General features: G+C 40.9%; 1 protein-coding gene across 1 annotated transcript; it reads right to left on the bottom strand.

Moving 5' to 3' along the window:
• Positions 1-1577: 1577 nt before the first annotated feature.
• LOC120570847 (syntaxin-10) lies at positions 1578-17259 on the bottom strand. Its single transcript, XM_039819474.1, has 9 exons — positions 17187-17259; positions 16565-16640; positions 12339-12432; positions 10871-10965; positions 9934-9996; positions 9180-9281; positions 8077-8183; positions 3600-3694; positions 1578-2711 (listed from the first exon to the last, which is right to left on the bottom strand). The coding sequence occupies exons 1-9, from the start codon at positions 17219-17221 to the stop codon at positions 2635-2637; spliced, it is 744 nt and encodes a 247-aa protein (XP_039675408.1). The 5' UTR covers positions 17222-17259; the 3' UTR covers positions 1578-2634.
• Positions 17260-19247: the final 1988 nt, after the last annotated feature.

Genomic DNA, 19247 nt, shown 5'->3' with positions numbered 1-19247 from the left:
GTGTTGGAAAAAAAAATTCCATGACTTTTCCAAAACTTTCTGGGTCTTTTTAGGTTTTCCAAAACCTTTCCAGGCCTGGAATTAGCATTTTTCAAATTCCATAACTTTTCCAGGTTTTTTCCAAAACGTATGAACCCTGATATTACTCCCTACGGCGTCAATTCACACGCAAACGTACGGTAACGTTAAGTCAATGGAGGCCAAACGGCGTTGATAAACACGCTAAAAAGCGAGTATGCGTCTTGATGACGCGTCAATAATGGCATATGAATTGGCGTGTCATACCTACGCCACCTCATGAGATCAGTCTGTTTGAGATCAGATGTAAGCAACTATTTTCACTGGCTCGATGCATTAAAATTGACAGATGTGTGTGCAGTACCATCTGGGATAAAAAAAATAATAATAAAAAAAAAAAAAAAGGACTAGAAAGCCTCAACTTAGACTTTCTTTAGACCCCCCAACTGGAAACGAGCCACAAAACTGGCTAAATCAAAATGTATATTAGAAATCCTTGTCATACAAGATGCTTGTGCGTGCGGAGGTCTCACAGTGAGTAATGACTGGAGTGGAAACCATACGAGTACTTTGTTTATGCCCGCAGCCATTTTCCAAATATTCAGCAAATTTTTTCCCACTGAAGCGTTTAAGGAATGAGGGCTTGAATATGTTAAAAAAAATAAAAAATTTAAAAAGAAATAAGCACATTAAAAGCAAACATTACCTGCTGAGAGAATACAATTAGAAAAGCTCAGGCAGTGAGGGAACTCAATGAAAACATCACACAATCCCGGGGGCATCTGACCTCTCACTCCTTTGGTAAAATAAAAAATAAAACGTGGAAATGTTTCAGGAGAAATGTCCTGAAACGTCTTTAGTTCATTCTCTTCTCTGACTGGGGGACAAAACGCGAATGACCACGAGTGAAAAGCAATCAGGATTCAAAATAAAACGGATTCTGCATAAAGCCTTTGTACAGGAATCTGTCAATTGACACAATAATTCAACGCATTATAGTTTGTATTTATACAGCAGTGCAGCACACCCTTGCGCAGGTAGTGTCACCCGAGCCGTGGCCTCCAGCAGGGGGGGCTGTAAGCCTGGAGCTGGGCTGCGTGGGGGTGCATCCTGCCCAGCAACTGGTCCTCCTCTCATTAGCTAAAGCTTCTCAATGAAGCAGTCGAAACCCATCCGCTCCGAGCCAAGGTTGTCTCTCGGTGTGGGTAACAAAAGCACTCAGCCAATCGGGCGCTGAGCCACCTGCAGGGAGGGGGGAAGGGGGGGGCGGGGGGGGTGGAGAAGGTGGCCGGCTGCAGGCCTGACTTCCCCTCACCGAGACGCATCTCAATCGGGGCGGGAAATGGGAGCGTTTTCTGTAGGCTGGCCAGAGCGCCGGGGGACTCTGACAGAGCGCCCAGCCGCTGGTGTCAGGCAGGAGCAGCGCCGCGCCGCGCTCGTCTAGGAGTCGACGTGTTTTTTTTGTTTTGACGACAAACACCGCAGCAGCTGATTTCCAGAGGTGACTAAAACTCCCCCCCAGCTAAAAGCGTGGTCATCGGTTAAATCAGCTGCTGTTGTGTTGGACTGGAAGGGAAAACCTGCAGACTTTTGGCCCACTCTCCTGATGACTAGTACTTGTTGGTAATTTCCCACCGTTATTCCCGTGTACGCGCAGAAACCATAGTGCACATTTTCACAATATAAAAATAGATTTAAGGCAACACCATCTCCTCCCTCCCACGCTGCTCCTGTCTGCTTAAAAACACAAATAACTGCACCTTTCTCCACTGAACAGTTAATACATCTACATTCATCAGTGTCCAAAAACTACGTTCTGGCTGGTTACTCTGCCAGGAACCAGGTTTTACCAGCCAACGGAAATAAAATAAATGTCACAATAGCTGCTCGAGTGACATTTTATTTTTGTCTTTCCTTTCACTCCTCCTGTAAGGCACCTTTAAAAAGAAACGTTTTTTTTTTTTAGAACTACTTACTTACCAAATAAGTCACGTTTGTGGTTAATCTCAGTTCAGCGTCATTCAAAAGTTATGAATGGTGATGGAGACAAGACTGTTTTGTAGTTTGGAAGAAAGGGAACTACAACTCGAGCGTTCAAGTGCTGTTGGTGTTAGCTGATGTATTAACGTTAACAGCTGTTACTGCCACTGGACAGCTGTTGGGGTGTACCTTTCAAACTCTGATGCACCTGGTCATAAACGTGCACGTTTGTGTTTTTAACCCGACAGCAGCGGCCTCCAATTCCGAGCCCCCCCCCCGTTGAGTACCCTTCTTTCAAACAATAACCGAAATGCACCAATGTGGAATTGACAATACCACCGGGGTTTCTGCTGTGTTAAGCTCCTCCGCTCAAGTTTTTTTTTTTCTTTTTCTCACTTGAATCATTAAAAGCAGAGAGAAGGAGGATATTTGTCTCTTAACTCCTCTCTGCAGGTCATCAGTTTCTCCTCAATGGGCGGAAAGGAAAGGGACGGGAGGAGGGGGGGGGCGGGGGAGGAGGAGGAGGAGACACGTCCTTCTTCCGGTTTCTGTCCGTCCATCCATCCATCCATCCATCCGTTCGTCCTATCAGGCGGGAGTCGGTGAACGTAGTCGAGAGGTCAGAGGTCACCGGCATCAGAGAGCGAAGAAGAGGATGAGGACCACGATCATAACGGTGACCAGCACGCCGATAGCACACCACTGCCTCCGACCTGAAGAGCACAGCGGGGATATTTAGATGCAATGCAGCCAGGCACACAGAGTCCGAAATATACGTCTGGAATTTTCGGACGTTAAAACATAAACACGACCACAAGTTATCCCTAGCAAGCATTTTAATGCGTTTTGATAAGGAGAAGGCATTAGCCTATCACAGCCTATTACCCTTGCATCCAGTCTTTGTGCTAAGCTAACCAGTCACGCTTCATATTTAGCGTACACACAGTAGAGCAGTAGCGATGTTCTCACCTACCTATTGGCAAAAGGGGACTAAGCCTATTTCCCAAACTGTCAAACTATTCCTCAAAGCCAAAATAAACATTCAGTGAGGGCAGACGAGCGGAAACAGAGCAGTGTTCAATTACACAACAGGACAGCTACTAATCAAGCAGTGATCTGGATGTTCTGTGACAGAAATTCTCCACTCAAGGTTCACTTGAAGTTCGTGTGAATATCTATATTATAAACTGTTTAATTGCACAAGTGGAAACTAGACGCATCGTAGTACTCGGCCGGAAAAAATAGCAGCGTCAGCACAAGGGACTGTGGAAGTAATTGTTTTTTGGCCAAACTGTACAGATTGAGCATTCCAATGACTAATTAAAATCATTAACGTTTACCCCGATGCATGGCGTCATCAAATTTTTTCAGCACAAACTCAGCTGTTTTTTTTTTCTTCCTTTACACAGTTCTGCTTCTGATCCCTCGCAAACTTCAGATTTCATTTATGGAGTTAATTTAAAGGTTTGAATCCACTCTCTTTGCTTTTCCCAGTGTGTTTGTGTTGCCAGCGGCCACTTACTCATGAATACAAATTACAATTCGCAGTGGTTAGCAAAAAAAAAAAAAAAAAGTGTGTGTGTGTGTGTGTGTGAACTTACTGCTGGTCATGTGAGACACCTTCTCCAGCTTCTTGAGGACCGAGTCCATACGGGACGATGTCTGGTCCATCTCGTCGCCAAAATCCCCCAACATACTGAACACCAAGAGAGGCACACGGTCGTTTAAACAAAGTGGAAAACTTCACTGTGGGCACTTTTCAGCAAAAGCATCAAACGCTGTTGTGAATGCATTTCATTCACATTCATTTGGGGCCAACATTGGTTAATCAACGCAAACACTAGGCCCGCCCCTAGTGTTTGCGTTGCCCCACCATACGATATTATCACCATACTTTTGTCACAATACCAGATTTTTGCAATATTAAAGATCTTGCGATATATTGCAATTTATTACCTTTTATTACACATTTTTTGGCCAAGTCAAATTAATTCGGAAACTGACAACATCGGTTTTATCTAAAAAGATAAATTTAATTTCAATTTGTTCATCTCACTTCAAAGAACTCAACTGCACCATCTAGTAGAGGTGTGTGTGTGTGTGTGTGTGTGTGTGTGTGTGTGTGTGTGTGTGTGTGTGTGTGTGTGTGTTGTGTGTGTGTGAGAGAATCGGGCCATCGTATGAATTGTAATGGTTTTTCCCCCCCGACGATTTTTAAATCAATTATTTTCCCTAGAATCAATATTTTTTTTGGTTTACCAATGAGTCACCTAAATATTTTCTGTTCATACGGTACCGCTGACGGCGACTACATCACATCCGTTTCCAGCAAGCAAATGCAGAAAATCCATGGTATGTACTTCTTTACAGATGAAATAAATGTCAGACTGACTGACGGACATGTGATGTGCATTCTTCTTAGAAAACAAGTTTTCAGAAACGTCTCAGGATATATTGTCTTTAGCAGTGTATTAATCAACTTTTGTTTTTCTTAAAGAGGGAAAAGAAAATCGCAATACTCAATGCTATCGGATCGCAATACTTCTAGACTCACAATAAATGAAAATCACAATGCAGATCCAATCAGCACCCGCGTATCGTGAACGAATCGAATCGAGAATCAAAAGCACATCGTCCCGGCGCTACTACAGGGCCAAAAGAGCAACTGCGTTTCATTGAGTTCTCGTGTGCAGTTTATGTGATAGAAGATTGATACTTGGTGTCCTTGTATCGATACAGTATTGCGATACTATGCTTTTTCCCTCACCCCTATCAGACACCATGTACTTGAATATCTATCCAACCACTAAAACCAATTAATGTGACGAAGCCTTCGTACCCTTGGCCGTTGCAGGCATTTTACAGATGGACGGGACATTATGAGGGGAGAAATAAAATGTGGCCTGGGGCTCCGAATGATGTAGAAAAACCAAAAAAAAAAAAATTCTAAAGGATAAGAGATGATGGGGTGAAAAAAGGTCAGACCGTTTGAAAATTAAATTAATTTTATTGCAACACTAACGTGACTTACTGTGAGCAGAAGTGGGTAGTAACATTTACTCCGTTACATTTACTTGAGTAAGTTTTTGAAACAATTATACTTCCAGGAGTAGTTTTAAATCACTATACTTTTTGCTTTTACTTGAGTAGATTTGTGAAGAAGAAACTGTACTCTTGCTCCGCTACATTAGGCTACAATGAGCTCGTTACTTTTCTTTTGACCTCTTTGGTATTCTACGCGTCATTGTTTTCATCCCCCCGCGTACGCCTCATTTTAATGTTTTACTTTGACAGAGAGAGAGACTTCCGCTAAAGGCTCTACCACGTGACTGTGTTTCACCAATCAAACGTAGTTGTGCAGTCTCGCCACGTGACCGTACTCGATCTCATCGGCGGGACGGGTTAGCTTTACAACATGTCCTGGATCTCTTTCAGTTCCCCGGCTTCACCTAACCTAACAACCGCGGTCCTGCGAGCTGTGTCACGACCACTGACATATATAACGGTGGTTAACAACTAGTTCAATCAACCATCAGGGTTTCCCAATCTAGTGGCGCGTGTTCACATAAAAGAGGCGATGTTTGCACAACATGACCAATAGCCACATATTTTACATAAGAAGAGCAAACTAGAATTCTACATAAATAAGAAGAACACAGACACGGTTTTACAGACAAAACGCAATACAGTCGCTGCTTCCTAAAACAGGAAAAAAAAATAAAAAATTGGCGACGCTGTAGATGCGTAGGCTAGCCTACATCACAACGCTTATCAATATCACTTCCCCATCGGTCAGGCACAACATCTGACCATAATTACACTTGTGCTTTCCATAAACTGCCGTTGCTTTAGCCTTTTATTTCAGTTGCAACCCTGGCAGTGGAAGCGATCGTGAGAGCAAATAAAATATATAAAAAACATAATTCAAACCGCTGTGCGCATTGGCGACACACGGCTCAAGAAGCCGACAAATAGCCGATATGTAATTCCCTCCCATTAAAATCTATATAGCCTGGTAACAAAAAAAAAAGTATAAAGGTTTGGAAATTTGTGTTACTTCTGCTTATTTATTTTTTATGTATTATTTTATTTTTTAAATATTTGAATTTACCTGGATTATTTTAATTTAAGCTATTTTGTAATTGATTAATTTAAATGTATTTTATTGATTGGATGAACTAGGCTATAATTTGCCTAAAGATGATTATTTTGTATTTTTGTCCGTCTGATTGAATGTTTGTGTTAAAAAAAACAAACCAGACGTTACTCAACAGTTACTCAGTACTTGAGTAGTTTTTTCACCAAGTACTTTTTTTACTCTTACTCAAGTAATTATTTGGATGACTACTTTTTACTTTTACTTGAGTCATATTATTCTGAAGTAACAGTACTTTTACTTGAGTACAATTTTTGGCTACTCTACCCACCTCTGACTGTGAGTCACATAGCATATGCTAATAACTGTGTTTCTCCTGCTCGGCCCTGTGTGTTTAGTCACGGCTGATGTGAACGCAGAGGAAAGAAAATGATGTTACAGTAAGTAGAAAAAATAATTCTCGTCTTATTTCCTGAAGGCGTGTACCTGATCTGACGCTCAGCCTTCTGTTGACTAAACAGTAACAGGAAACATTAGACATTTTAGACATGTAGACCAAATAAATGAACAGCTTAAAGTGATGGTTCGGAGTAATTCACCCTAGGGTCCTTTGCACCATGACCTCGAGCCAAACACCCCCCCAGAAGCTCGTAAATTACCCCACTAATAATGCCCGAAATGATACCAAACGTCTACAAGTAGTACAAATAGGTTATGCTCTCATAAAACGATGGATTGGAAAGTTTGTAAGTACACCAGAAGTTTATGTAAATAACACTTGCCTGCTGGCTTCTGCTCTCTGCTGTTGTTGCTGCTGCAGTAAGACGAGTGCTTAGGGCCGTCTACAAATTACAACACCGAAAAGAGATGCAACAAAAATATTTATTAATTTAACTTTTTTTTTTTAAGTAAGTGCTGTAGTATAACTAGCAGGAGACAAGTAATAATTGAGGTAAGTTTGGAGACATTACCTTATTTAATCATTGAATTAATAAATATTTTTGTTGTAACGCTTTTTGGTGTAGTAATTTGTAGACGGCCCTAAGCACTTGTCTAACTGCAGGTAGCAGCAGCAGCAGCAGAGAGCTGAAGAGAGCAGGCAAGTGTTCATAAACTTCTGGCGTTTTATGAGAGCATAACCTATTTGTACTACTTGTAGACGTTTGGTATCATTTCGGGCATTATTAGTGGGGTAACTTACAAGATACAAACGTGGGTCCGTTAGCCCCTGCGCTAAGCTATTCAGCTGATAACGCTACTCTAGCTAACTCTCCCAATGTTAGACCCAGGTGAAAAAAGCTTCTGGGTGGGTGTTTGGCTCGAGGTCATGGTGCAAAGGACCCTAGGGTGAATTACTCCGAACCATCACTTTAAGAAGGCAGGGATGTTCAGGTCTCCCTCCACTGTTGTCCTCTGAAGAAATGAATTTAAACAAAAAAAAAAAAAAAAAAAAAATCCCCCCCCCCCTTTTTTTTCCTTTTTTTTTCCCCCTTCTTTTCTTTTTTACTAAGACTCCAACACTCTGATTAACTACTTTATTTCAGTTATTATGAATGCAACATTTCCTAGAATTCCTTCGGATATCTCCCACACAATGACTAAAGGGGTTTTGCTTTCAGCTGAAGGTGGCAGGACGCACAATGCAAGTGAATGATATTAAAAAGAACTGCTGATTAAGTTTCTTTTTATTGACTAATCGTTTCCGCTCTATGGAGGGACTGACACCGAAACTTGACCAAACTTGATGTTTACCGTTGATGTTTTAGGTCACTGGAAATAAAAAAAATAAATAAAAAAAAAGACTGCACAGTCCATTAAATGGATTAAAATTAGGGGAAAAAAAGGAAACTGGAAGGGGAGTTTTTACATGTTGTAGCTGTGTCTTCTTGACCAGAGAAATATTGACACATGATGACTCAAATCTGTTTTGTACACTCAATCGACAATTGTTTGTGTGGCGTTATGCGTGTGTGTACACTCACACAGCCTGCTCATCGAGTTCGTCTCCGATGCGTCCCGACATGTCTTTGAGGACTCTGATGCTGCCCGACACCAACTCCAGCTGCTCATCCTGCTCCTCCATGATCAGCTAGACAGACAGACAGACAGACAGACAGACAGACAGACATTATAGTTGCTGTTAATCCTCAGCTTTAAGGCTTTCATTTACCAAAAAAATGTCAATGTTATTCTGAAAGAACTGGTAATTTTCCCCTCTAAACATGATTTGAATTAATGTCTATTGTTGCATTGATAACATTAAACATTTTATTGACTACACAGCACTTTGTAATTTGCTTTAAAGAGTGCACCCAAGCACACATAACACAGTTGGCAGGGCTGATGGAACTCCTCAAGAGCAGAAATACACTCTTCTATCAGTGAACAAGCACAGTTTTTATCAAATTCGATTTCCAGTAAAACCCACAACCCTACCTGACACAGGATGTGTGAAGAACTATTTTCATCATTCGAGACCACAGGAAATAGAAACCAACAGCCTCCCTCTCTCTCTGACAGTGAACTTTACACCTGCCTCGTCTGATCAAAGGACCAGAGCAGGAATCCTACAGTCTTCTGCAAAGTGATCCTTTGATCAAATCATCCTCCTCGTCTATCAACATAACCCGATAGGAACTAACATTAGGACACTTTCAAGCTTCAGTCTGACAGTTGGGATACTCTCAAATGGGAGGGTTTTTTTAAGTCTCATTTTTACAACTGCGATAAAGTCCCACAACACAATTTCAAATGTTTGAAAAACTACATTAGCAGTGTAGAGAGACTTTAGTTTTTTTAAACTTATCCTCCTCCTAAATGCCAAGTTGAATTCTTCATCGCACTAAAAATGCGAAATAAAAGAGAGGATATAAAACTGATGAATAAGATCTCTCTCCTCCCTCTTCCCTCCACTCCCTTGTTCTCTATCTTCCCTCCACTCCCTTGTTCTCTATCTTCCTTTCATCCCTTCTCTTGATCAAACCCTACTTCTTCTCTCGCTTCCTTTTGCCCTCCCAATGCTGCTTTTCTTCCTCTGCCCTGCTATTCGGTATCCCCCATCCACCTTTTCTCGTTCCTCCTCTACCTGCTGTTGTTCCTGTTGCTCCTGGATGTATTTGGAGTTAGCAGACACCAGGTGAGCCTCCAGTCCCGTTGACCTGTCCTGGCCCGACGAAGTCAGCAGAGCCTGTGGACAAATACAAACACACACACACACACACACACACACACACACACACACACACACACACACACACACACACACACACACACACAAAAAAAAAAAAAGCATGTGGGGTTAGCAGGGAGAGAAAAAAAAAAAGTGTGTGTATAGTTGCAAAAGCAGGCCAGTGGTTGGAACAACTCAAGTTTGACAGTTTGCTGGAACATAAGATGCTGCAATTATTTGTTTTCAGATGTGTCAGAGCGATCTGCCGACACATCGGCTGGAGTGTGAAAGATAAGTTAAATTAAGGTTCTGAATTAGTAGGGCTTTTTAAATGACTACTCCATAGACGCAGACAGGAAGTGACAAAGAGCCTCTGTCCAGATCTGAAACCGGTATATTGCAGTTTAAACCGTTATGTGTCTTAGACTATGACTAGGCCATGACGCCCCAAGGTATCATTGTGATACCAGTGCCAAAATGTTAACTATTTGTTTATGAAACACTTAATGTTTTTTTTTTTTTTTTTGGAAAAAACTGAAAAGTGGTGGTTCAGGATGTACCTCACATTTCTGAGAGTTACATAACCCAGACCATGCTCATTAGATTTTACCCAGCAAAGTAGTATGCATCTCTTTATGTGGTGCTTTTGTGCGTTTAAACATCAACCAACCGCTCTGTTCTTCTTCTCTGCCTGAGCCACGGCAGAAGGGCTGGATAACTGATCCTTCATGTCCTGCACACACACAAACACAAACACACACAATTTATAATCTCTCACTCTACAATGTATCACAATTGCAGCAGCAACAACAACAACAACAAAAAAATCACTTTTAAAAACCCCAAGTCGGTGCAAACTTTTGCCCGCCGGCAAATCAAAATGTCAGGAAGCCTTTTGTTCCCGGTCGGTAAAGGTCTTTGTTTGGCTCGGATGACTCAATTCTCTTCGGGTCTATTTTCAGGACAATACCTTTTGCCTGAAAGGCCCACGTGTTACAAACCGACTCATATTTTCCATCGTGCCTACAGGATTACAGTTCAGCCCAGTCAGGAGCTGAACAGCTGCAGAGCATTCAACGAGCCGACAGGTATTGATGGCTATTCAATTATAGGTCTCCTTACGATACAAACACAGTGAAAACACACAAGTTAGGCTCGATTTATGCTTTTGCGTAAAATCTACTCCGTGGCTACGTTTGTAGGTACGTGGAGACACGACCCCACGCCATAGCATGACGTGCACCTCTCGAAAAATGTAACTGCACGTCGGGGCTTGGTAGCGTTGCATTTTCCCCTACTCATTTCCTGGAGTTTAAAATGTAACGTCATTCTTGTTTTTTAGTGGTGGCTTATATACTCAATTTGTTCATTATAAGAATGTTGGAAATTATTTCCTTTCATTTGTTTTAAATTCAACAAGCAAATTGTTGTATTTTAGCAGGATACTAAGAGCAGCAGAAATGCAGAACAGAGTACACTTTAATATCGGTTTATTTATCGCAAGTTAAATCGTTATCGTGATAGTCAACAACTCTATCGCATATTTTCCTCATACCCTGCAGCCGTAGTAGATACATTAAAAAAATGAAGTCGAAGATGAAGTTTACCTGGACCGATTTCCTGGTTCGCTCCACAAAGTCTCTCCTCTCCTGAAGTTCAATGTCGCCAAGTCGGAACTTCCCGGGGTTCGACTCCACAATACCTGAGCCAAGCTAAGGACCCTACACAATAACACACACACACAATAACACACACACAATAACACACACACACACACACACACACACACACACACACACCTCAACATGTGCAACGACTCTCCGTGTACTAACCGTTACAACTCTGCAGCACTTTCAACAAAAACTTGTTGATGCATTCACTAACAACAGATAATAACGAGTAAGGAGACAAATAGATTTGAAAAAGAAAATACTAACAAAAAGTAGAGAAAGTTTATCAGGAAATATGTTCATAATGTAATCTGACTACCTCTCTTTATCTGTCTGTTACATTTACAAGGAAACAGCATTTTTAATATTGTCATCCTTCTGGAATTTAACACACATCCAGTTAAAAGGAGGTGTCACAGTGGCTGGTGAAGTTTTGTAAGTTACGAATACGAAAAAACTTTATTGTCCACAGATGTGAACATTTGTGTTTTCACCAAGAACACAAGAGCAGACAGGACATTACAAACAGTACATTAGCCAGGACGGCAAGACGGACAAAACAGACAAAAGATTTCATGAAAAGTGACTTTACAAAAGGTTACATTTACAAAAGTAAAGAAGTAAATAAACAGATAAATATAGCCTACTAAAAAGTGCTTGCTGTGCATAAAACCTGCAACCAGGAAGTCCGCCTCGCCCTACGTTCCATTCTTAAGTACGGTTCCCAGTGTTATTTAGCACCTTCACAGCATTGGGGATGAAGGATTTCTTAAAGATGTTTCTATTTGCTGTTGGTACTCCCTGAGGGTAGGAGTTCAAATTCTGTGTTCGGTTGTGTAATGGATGGGAGGGGGGTCACTAATCATTTTCTCAGCTTTGTTTGTAATGCGCTCCTCATAAATACTGCTTAAGTGCTTTTGTGGCTTCCCTATCATTTTTGAGGCCATGTTCACTGTTCTCTGCCGTTAGTTCCTACTTTGGATGTTAGGTTTTTTTAAACTGCTCAGGGTACTATCACTCCCTGTGTAACTGAATTATGCTAACACAATAACCACAGACATCATGAGTCACAGCCCAATAAAAAGTTCAAACATTAAATTAAAGCAGGTTGGGTTCCCTCCTCTGCCTGAAGATTCCGCTCTACTGATAATAATGTTTTCTGACATTTCCCTACCTACTCACAGGATCTGTTTTTATATTTCTGACATTTGCTTGATCACGCAAGAAACAATATGTCTGGTCTTCAGTAGGTTAATACATCACTGAATAAGTGGAGAGGTAAAACGGAGGAGAGGGTGAGAGAGTGACACAAAGCATTGTTTGTTGTGAAAAATACTGCAGGTCATGTGAGGACGTGGGTTCGTGTGGATGCGGGGGAAAGAGATTTTCCTGTTCAAAAGGATACTGATGGTTTCACTGAGGTCCTCCAGGTCCCAGTCTATGGCCCTCAGGCAGTTCCTCAGCTCATTGGTACTCCAGTCCAGCTCGTCGCGGCTTACCTGAGAGACCACAGAAACCAACAGAAACTCGCTAACTATACACACGCTACGAAACATTCTACTCGGTCTCTGTGCAAGCAGATTTTCATTCCAAGCACACAATTTAACAGGCAAGCAGTGTCCTTTTTACAGTTTCTTGCTTACTAAATGTTGGAGAGGTGGGTGGTGATTCAGAGGTCTGAAAGCAGGCTGTAATAAGCATGCTGTCAGAACTGGTTTACATGTGGGGCTTGAGTCATCGTAGTAAGGACTGGCATGTTTGAGCGCATTTTAGTCAACTGGACGATGATGGAAAAACACAGCGTGATTAAAGATTTGTTGAAAATGCACATCGTCATAGTCATTAGAGTAACGCGTTTTTTGATAGCTATAACAGGTGAGTGATGCATCCTCTCAAGCTTACACACACATGGGCATCAAAACTGTAACGTTGAACTAGAACGCGAATATTACAAAAGCAGCAGCAGCCTTAGAAGATTGTTTATTTCCATGCAGGCCAGAAAAGAGCCTTGTCATGCTATTTTATTGGTTTTAAAGTTACTACATGTAACTTTTAAGTAGTCATTTTTCATCTGATGATCACAAATGACCTGAACACTATTTTTATATAGTTTTTATTAATGCCTTAGCCCAAGTCCAATTTTTCCCATGGAGTCCCAAAATGATTTCGACTCTACAGAGCACACATTCTGATGGGTCACAGATTTTGGCGTAACATCGGAAAAGCCAATGTATCCAGGTAAAAGGTAGCAGGAGATTTCTTTATATAGGCCTAATTATATTAAAATTTTATTTGAGAAGTTATCTGTTGTAGTTATGGCTGATACTGGGGCAGGGCCATCACAGTAAAAAAAAAATAAGTAAATTAAACAAAGAACAACTAAAAGCTAAAAGGGAAAGTGACAGACGACGGGCGAAACCCGAGTCAATCTCGGATTGTAAATGATTCAACACCAGCCCCAAATTGGCCCTCAGGTATGTAATATGTCTATTTCAGTGTTTCCTCTACGTTGATTGGCAAGTGGCGGTCCGCCACGGTTAGATTTCTCCCGCCACGGTATCAGAAAAAAGCCGTCTATCAGCAGTGATTGTTAGAGAGACGCAGAATAGCGCAGACACGCGCTTCACAACGCGAGTGGGCATGCGTTCCACTCAGAGAAAAGGGAGAAAGAAAAAAAGAGACATGCTGTCCGGAGGAGGACCCGGTTGAGATTGGCATGTGCGCATCCTTGAGAACTGTAAGTGGTATAGCCTAACTTATATTGTCAGTTCATTTAAGCCTGTATTAGTCTATAGTGCTTGCACATTTTTAGTTTCACCTTCCCCTGCTAGCTAAATTGCACGTGGCTGTTGATTCAATACAACGCCCTTGATATCATATCATGGCATAGTAGGCTAAACCGTGATTATTTCATACATTCATGTCCCGAAACATATTGGGGTAAATTCATTCAACATAATTCCAGCCAAATAACAATTAAAAGTAGGCTATGTTATTTTAACATTTATAACCTAACCTAACCTAACTGGCACTGCCTCCGTTTTGGTGTCTGCTGCGGTGCGCACCGATTCTGGCTTTGCCTTCAGCCCATCGGTGATGCCCAGTCCGGATCGGGCCGAATTTTTCTGTCCGAGCCAGCCCGCATCCGACAGAGCCGTGACCGAACCCGACCCGAGCCCCACAGGCATTAAGAAATTTGTGTCCGAGCCCGACACAGTTAAAATCTCATTTTTTTTCCTCATACTAATGACACATGTAGGCTACGTTTGTTTGTGTGGAAAGCCCTTTTTTGTTAAGCAACTGTAGGAAGGCATTCGGAAATGTCAACAGATGAGCGCATCAGCGCACAAGGGGCAACAAGCGCACGTTAATAAGCTGTTAAAATGTTCAGTGGGTAAATCTCTCCTGATCGCTTCGTTTCCGACCGTGATCAGAAAACCAGGAGAGACTGGTTACCTCCAGGGCCGACGTTATAACATGAATAACCACTAACTCTGCTCCAGTTGCATCTACAACACGTCGGCTTCCTCTTTCTCTATCTCTCTTCTGCCCACTTAGGCTACCACCTTAATGCCCTTAATGCCCACACTTGTTACTCGAGACCGCTAGTTACGTTTCTCTGACAGAGACTATGATTATTACTAAGCAACCAAGATGCATCTTCAACCACGCAAAAGATTAAAAACAAAAATGGCCAAAATAGGTAAAAGTGATTGTATTTTCTTTGCCTTTTGTGTAATGTATATAGCCTAAAAACTTTTTTAAATTCAAATTTTAAGTGAAAATACAGACTATTTTAGGAAAAGTCAGGTATGCAGGATTGTATTTTTTTATTTAGTTATTACACATATAAATTTCAAAAACGGTCAAAATGACCGTCCAGGCCACAGGGGTACCATGTAGCAGCATGTATGCTACTCAGCATTAATGGGCCACCTCTTTCTGAATGCCCCTATAACCGAGCCTTGGAGTTATTTTTCCAAAAGCCAAGAAAAATCAAATGCACACAGCAAGGCTGCCAACTTTGCCACTGAGGCAAATATGCAATTAGTTTCATTATAAATGGTTTCATACTATAGCCAACTTTGGGTTTTGGTTTCCATATAAAGAAGTTCTTGTAAAATTCATGTTGTAGACCTACAGTTCCTCAAAAATACAGTTCAATCAAAATGAAATGAAAATATGCCTCATTGTGTGTATATAAATATATTTGTTTGTGTCGCTGCGAAGTGTCAGTTCCGTTTAAATACGTAAAACATTTGGCGGCGGGCCCCCACTGCTACAGAAAATCCTACAGGAAACACTGTATTTCATTCATAAAATAATTTTACACAATGCGCGATGTGGTTGTACGTCAGTAAACTACATTAAATTACACCCTCCTTTCATTTAGCGGAAGCAATACAGCACCGTAAAGAAAAGACCTTTACAACGGCAGGTGGGGTAAAAACACTGTGGCTAGAATCAACACAAACGGAAAGTTACATATAGCCACTGTAAATAGTAGGGGTGTTGCCTAACAGTGCCTAGCAGTGTCTGACTTTTTGCTAGAAGCTAACAATGTAGCAATGGCTGAACTTTGGCCTACTTTAGCATATAAACATTAGCTCACTAAGAACCTCAATCCCAAACTGGCAGTTTGATTTTCTGTGTACTGAATTGTTTACCTAAAGTAAACTTCTTTGACTTTTATGATCATCATGTCTTTTTTTTTTAAATATTAGTTTTTATAAAATTATACTTTAAAAAAATCCCGATGTATCGCCTTACGCACAGTATCGAAATAAATTCCAATATACCGAATCATGACCCATGTATTGTGATACGTATCGTCTCGCCAGATTCTTTCCAATACACAGCCCTAGTAAATAGGTAAAAAATTAGCACCATCCACCAGCCGAATGCTGGTAAAATATGCATGTGGCGGCAATATTTGCTTCCCTCATCGGCCAAAAAAACAATGGTAATCAAAAAAAAGTTAATTTTGCACCATGGATATGACTCTGGTTCCAATAAAAGCAGCAGTCCCACAGCACTACTTACTCGTTGTCAACGTTAACAAATACCATTGCTTTTTAAGTTTTTCCTTCTTTTATTACTTATTATTTCCAACAAAGTTTTAGCGGATATTAAAATCTAAAACCAGATTTCAAACTACACTAAAACTACAGAAGTGTGTCCTCTTTTTGTTTACCCCAATTATCTCAAAGGGATTTATAAAGAATTTATAAAGATGAATCAATTACCAGAAACAATTTTTGGAATACGGACAATTCTTTCAGTGCAGTAGATGGTTGGTATGTTGCTTTAGGTAAGGCTGTTTGAGTTTGGGAGTTTTATTGTGATGTACAGTAGAATGCGCAGTTGACAAGACAGTCCTTCAATGTGTGTATTACCTTGCGTTTCATGTATTTGCAGTGTGTTTTTTTTAGTGAATACATTTGTGTTGAGCATTCTTAGCCACGAAAGACCTAGGCTTATAATCCTGCCCTCTGGCTTTTGGTTAGGGTGTGGTGAGTGTCAGGCAGGACGGTGTGGTAGGTTGGAAAGAAAACCATGACTCTCAGTGACTTCAGTGACAGTGATTTGTGCAGTGATATTGCTGAGGTAGTAAGTTGGAGGGCTGCTCACCTGTGTCCCATCTTGCAACAGTTCCTCCCATCTATCAAACAGGCCCCGAGCACGGGAGAGTGCCTTCTGCACCTCCCTGGTTATACACACACACACACACACACACACACACACACACACACACACACACACACACACACACACACACACACAAAACTGTTAGCTAGTTGACTTCACCCTTCACCAACACACCTGGCTGTTTCTTAAGCTGAACTCCGCTGCTACGCCCCTTAACCAAAACAAACACAGAAGCTGCATTTCGCATCCCTCCCTAAACTTCGCAGCGCCTTGCAAACTGCCTGACAGCGGAGTCCCAAAGCCGCCCACGTGTTTTCACTGAGTGCCGGATGAAACAAGTCGGAGGTATTACTCAGTGTGCGTTCCGACTCTTGTTAATTTAAAACAAACATCAACAAACTGACCGCCTCGGCGCAGCATGTAGCGCTGATGCTAGTTAGCTAGCTAACGTTGCAGCTAGCCTTAGCCTTAAACTTCGCTAATGTAACTTCGTCTTTTCTCAGGAAAACAATAACTCAGTGTCGAGTTAAGATGTGAATATGTAATTGCTTGAATTAGCTTGAGATGTTTCTGAGTTATAGGTCTGAATATGTACATTTCTTACCCCTTCACAACGAAAAATGGGTCTTCTATCGACATGGTGTTCACTTCCTCTTCACTCCGAGCGCATGCGCACTTCGCAGACGGAGCTCAAAGGTCACCAGTGACATATAGCAGTCTGCATATAGTTAGTTATTCTGTGGAGGAGGAAGTATTCAGATCTTTACCTAAGTTGAATGAGCAATTCTACAATGTAATTGTCAGTAAAAGCCCTGTATTTAAAATAACAAAGTACAAAAGTAGCCTTTTAGCATCAAATCATACTAAAGTACTGAAAGTAAAAGTATTAAATATGCAGAATTGCCTATTTCATAATCATATATATGATAGGCGATCACTGAATTATAATGTGTTCATCACTTGTATGGTGTAGCTGGTAAAAATGGGGCTAATTGTAATTGCTTTATAGGCTACTGCTGGGTATCTTAACCTACAATACTATGTCATAAAGTATTAGTAATTTTGTGTTAAGAATCAGAATCTGCAAAGTAACTATAACTAATGTTATCAAATAAATGTAGTGGAGTAAAAAGTACAATACTTGCCTCCAAAATGTAAGTACAAGTAGCTTACCTTAAAATTGTACTTAAGTACAGTACAGTAGTATATCTACTTAGTTACTTTCCACCACTGCAACCAGTTCAATACTATATACATTTATGGTTATGTATGATACTTATTAACTATATAAATAACAGCATCGTCCACTGGTTGACTGCATTATTCAACTACAGCCTATAAGTTCTTTCCTGTTCCACCTTGTAAAAGTTGGTCTTCAAACCACAACCTCCATCAATCAAATCTAGTTCAATAAGAATGTTTTAGTGTCGGGTTGAAGGTGTCTTAAAGTGAAGGTTTCAGAGGAAGAAAATAAGGGAGGAAAACTGGCTGTTAATTTTGGAGAAATGGATTTGTTAGGAAAGAAGAGGAGTTACTGGTACACATCTGTACAAGATTAGTTGCCATGGCAATGTCTTTGCAGTCACTGCCTGAGTTTGCAGTAAATTGCAGTAAGATGAAACCAAAGGACTGCATTTAACTCTTTGTATACACGTTGTCCAAGTATAGATATAGTAAACTAGTAGCAGAGGGGGGGAGTTCTAGTCAAATAATACACACACACACACTTAAAGTACAATTTCATGACAACTGAGCAACCGCCATCTAAGGTTGCGTAATGCGATTGAAAGGTCCAGAACAGCATCTAAATGGACTTAGTGAAATAGTTTTATCAACTGCTGTTTCCCAATTTAAGAATGAATTTTCATGAAATATATGCATTCTATTTCTGTCTTTGTAATGAGACTTAATGGGTGTTGTTTACACTTCCAATGTGGTATAGAAAGCCAAAGTGGTATATAAAGGGTTTGCCCTATTTAACAACTTTTATTTGGACTGTGAGAGTTATATTCTTGACCTAGGAAACAATCATTTGCCAAATAAATTAAAATAGCCAATCAACAGTTGCAGTTGAAAGCTCTGAAAAGGCTTTTTTATGGTCAAACAAAGATGACCATAGACGTTGTTTTAATGTTAAAATTCGATATTTTTATGATCTTGTGAAAAACCTTTGATGATGAGGATTTCCAAACCTTCCTCAACACAGACCTAGAAACCTAGAACTAGAAAACTCAGTTTTATCCGTTTGCCAATCAAAGGAAATGAAAATCTGACAGAGGGGTGATGAATCATCTGGACATCATAGAGCTCTCATTAAAAATGAATCAGTAAAGGATCCACATGGATGGACAGAGTGGATCGATGTAGTATGAGTGTTGCTGGGAAAAATAAAAAAAAAACATGCATGCTCAGCACATCCTCCAGTACGGTCGGCATGTTCTCTCTTTACAGCTTTCCTTCCTCTCCCACCCATTTGTCTCTATTCCTGTGGGGTTTCTCTCAATCCCACCCTGTCCTGTCCAGCTCCATCCTTCCTGTCTTTATCCTGTTTCCTCTCCTCTTCCTGTGAAAATGTACAGCCAGAGTTGTAAACTAAACGTCACTCTTGACACACACACACACGCACGCATGCACGCACGCACACACACACACACACACACTGAGG

This window comes from Perca fluviatilis, chromosome 1 (assembly GCF_010015445.1).
Source record: "Perca fluviatilis chromosome 1, GENO_Pfluv_1.0, whole genome shotgun sequence".
NCBI lineage: Eukaryota > Metazoa > Chordata > Actinopteri > Perciformes > Percidae > Perca > Perca fluviatilis.
This window is presented reverse-complemented; position numbering and strand designations above follow the sequence as displayed.

Excerpts from the sequence above, each read along its gene's own strand:
- LOC120570847 (XM_039819474.1), bottom strand. The coding sequence starts at position 17,221 with ATGTCGATAGAAGACCCATTTTTCGTTGTGAAGGG. Across the intron at positions 10,966-12,338 it reads GGACCTCAGTGAAACCATCA|GTATTGTGGAGTCGAACCCC; the intron begins GTATCCTTTTGA and ends AGCTTGGCTCAG. Across the intron at positions 8,184-9,179 it reads AGCAACAGGAACAACAGCAG|CTGATCATGGAGGAGCAGGA; the intron begins GTAGAGGAGGAA and ends CTGTCTGTCTAG.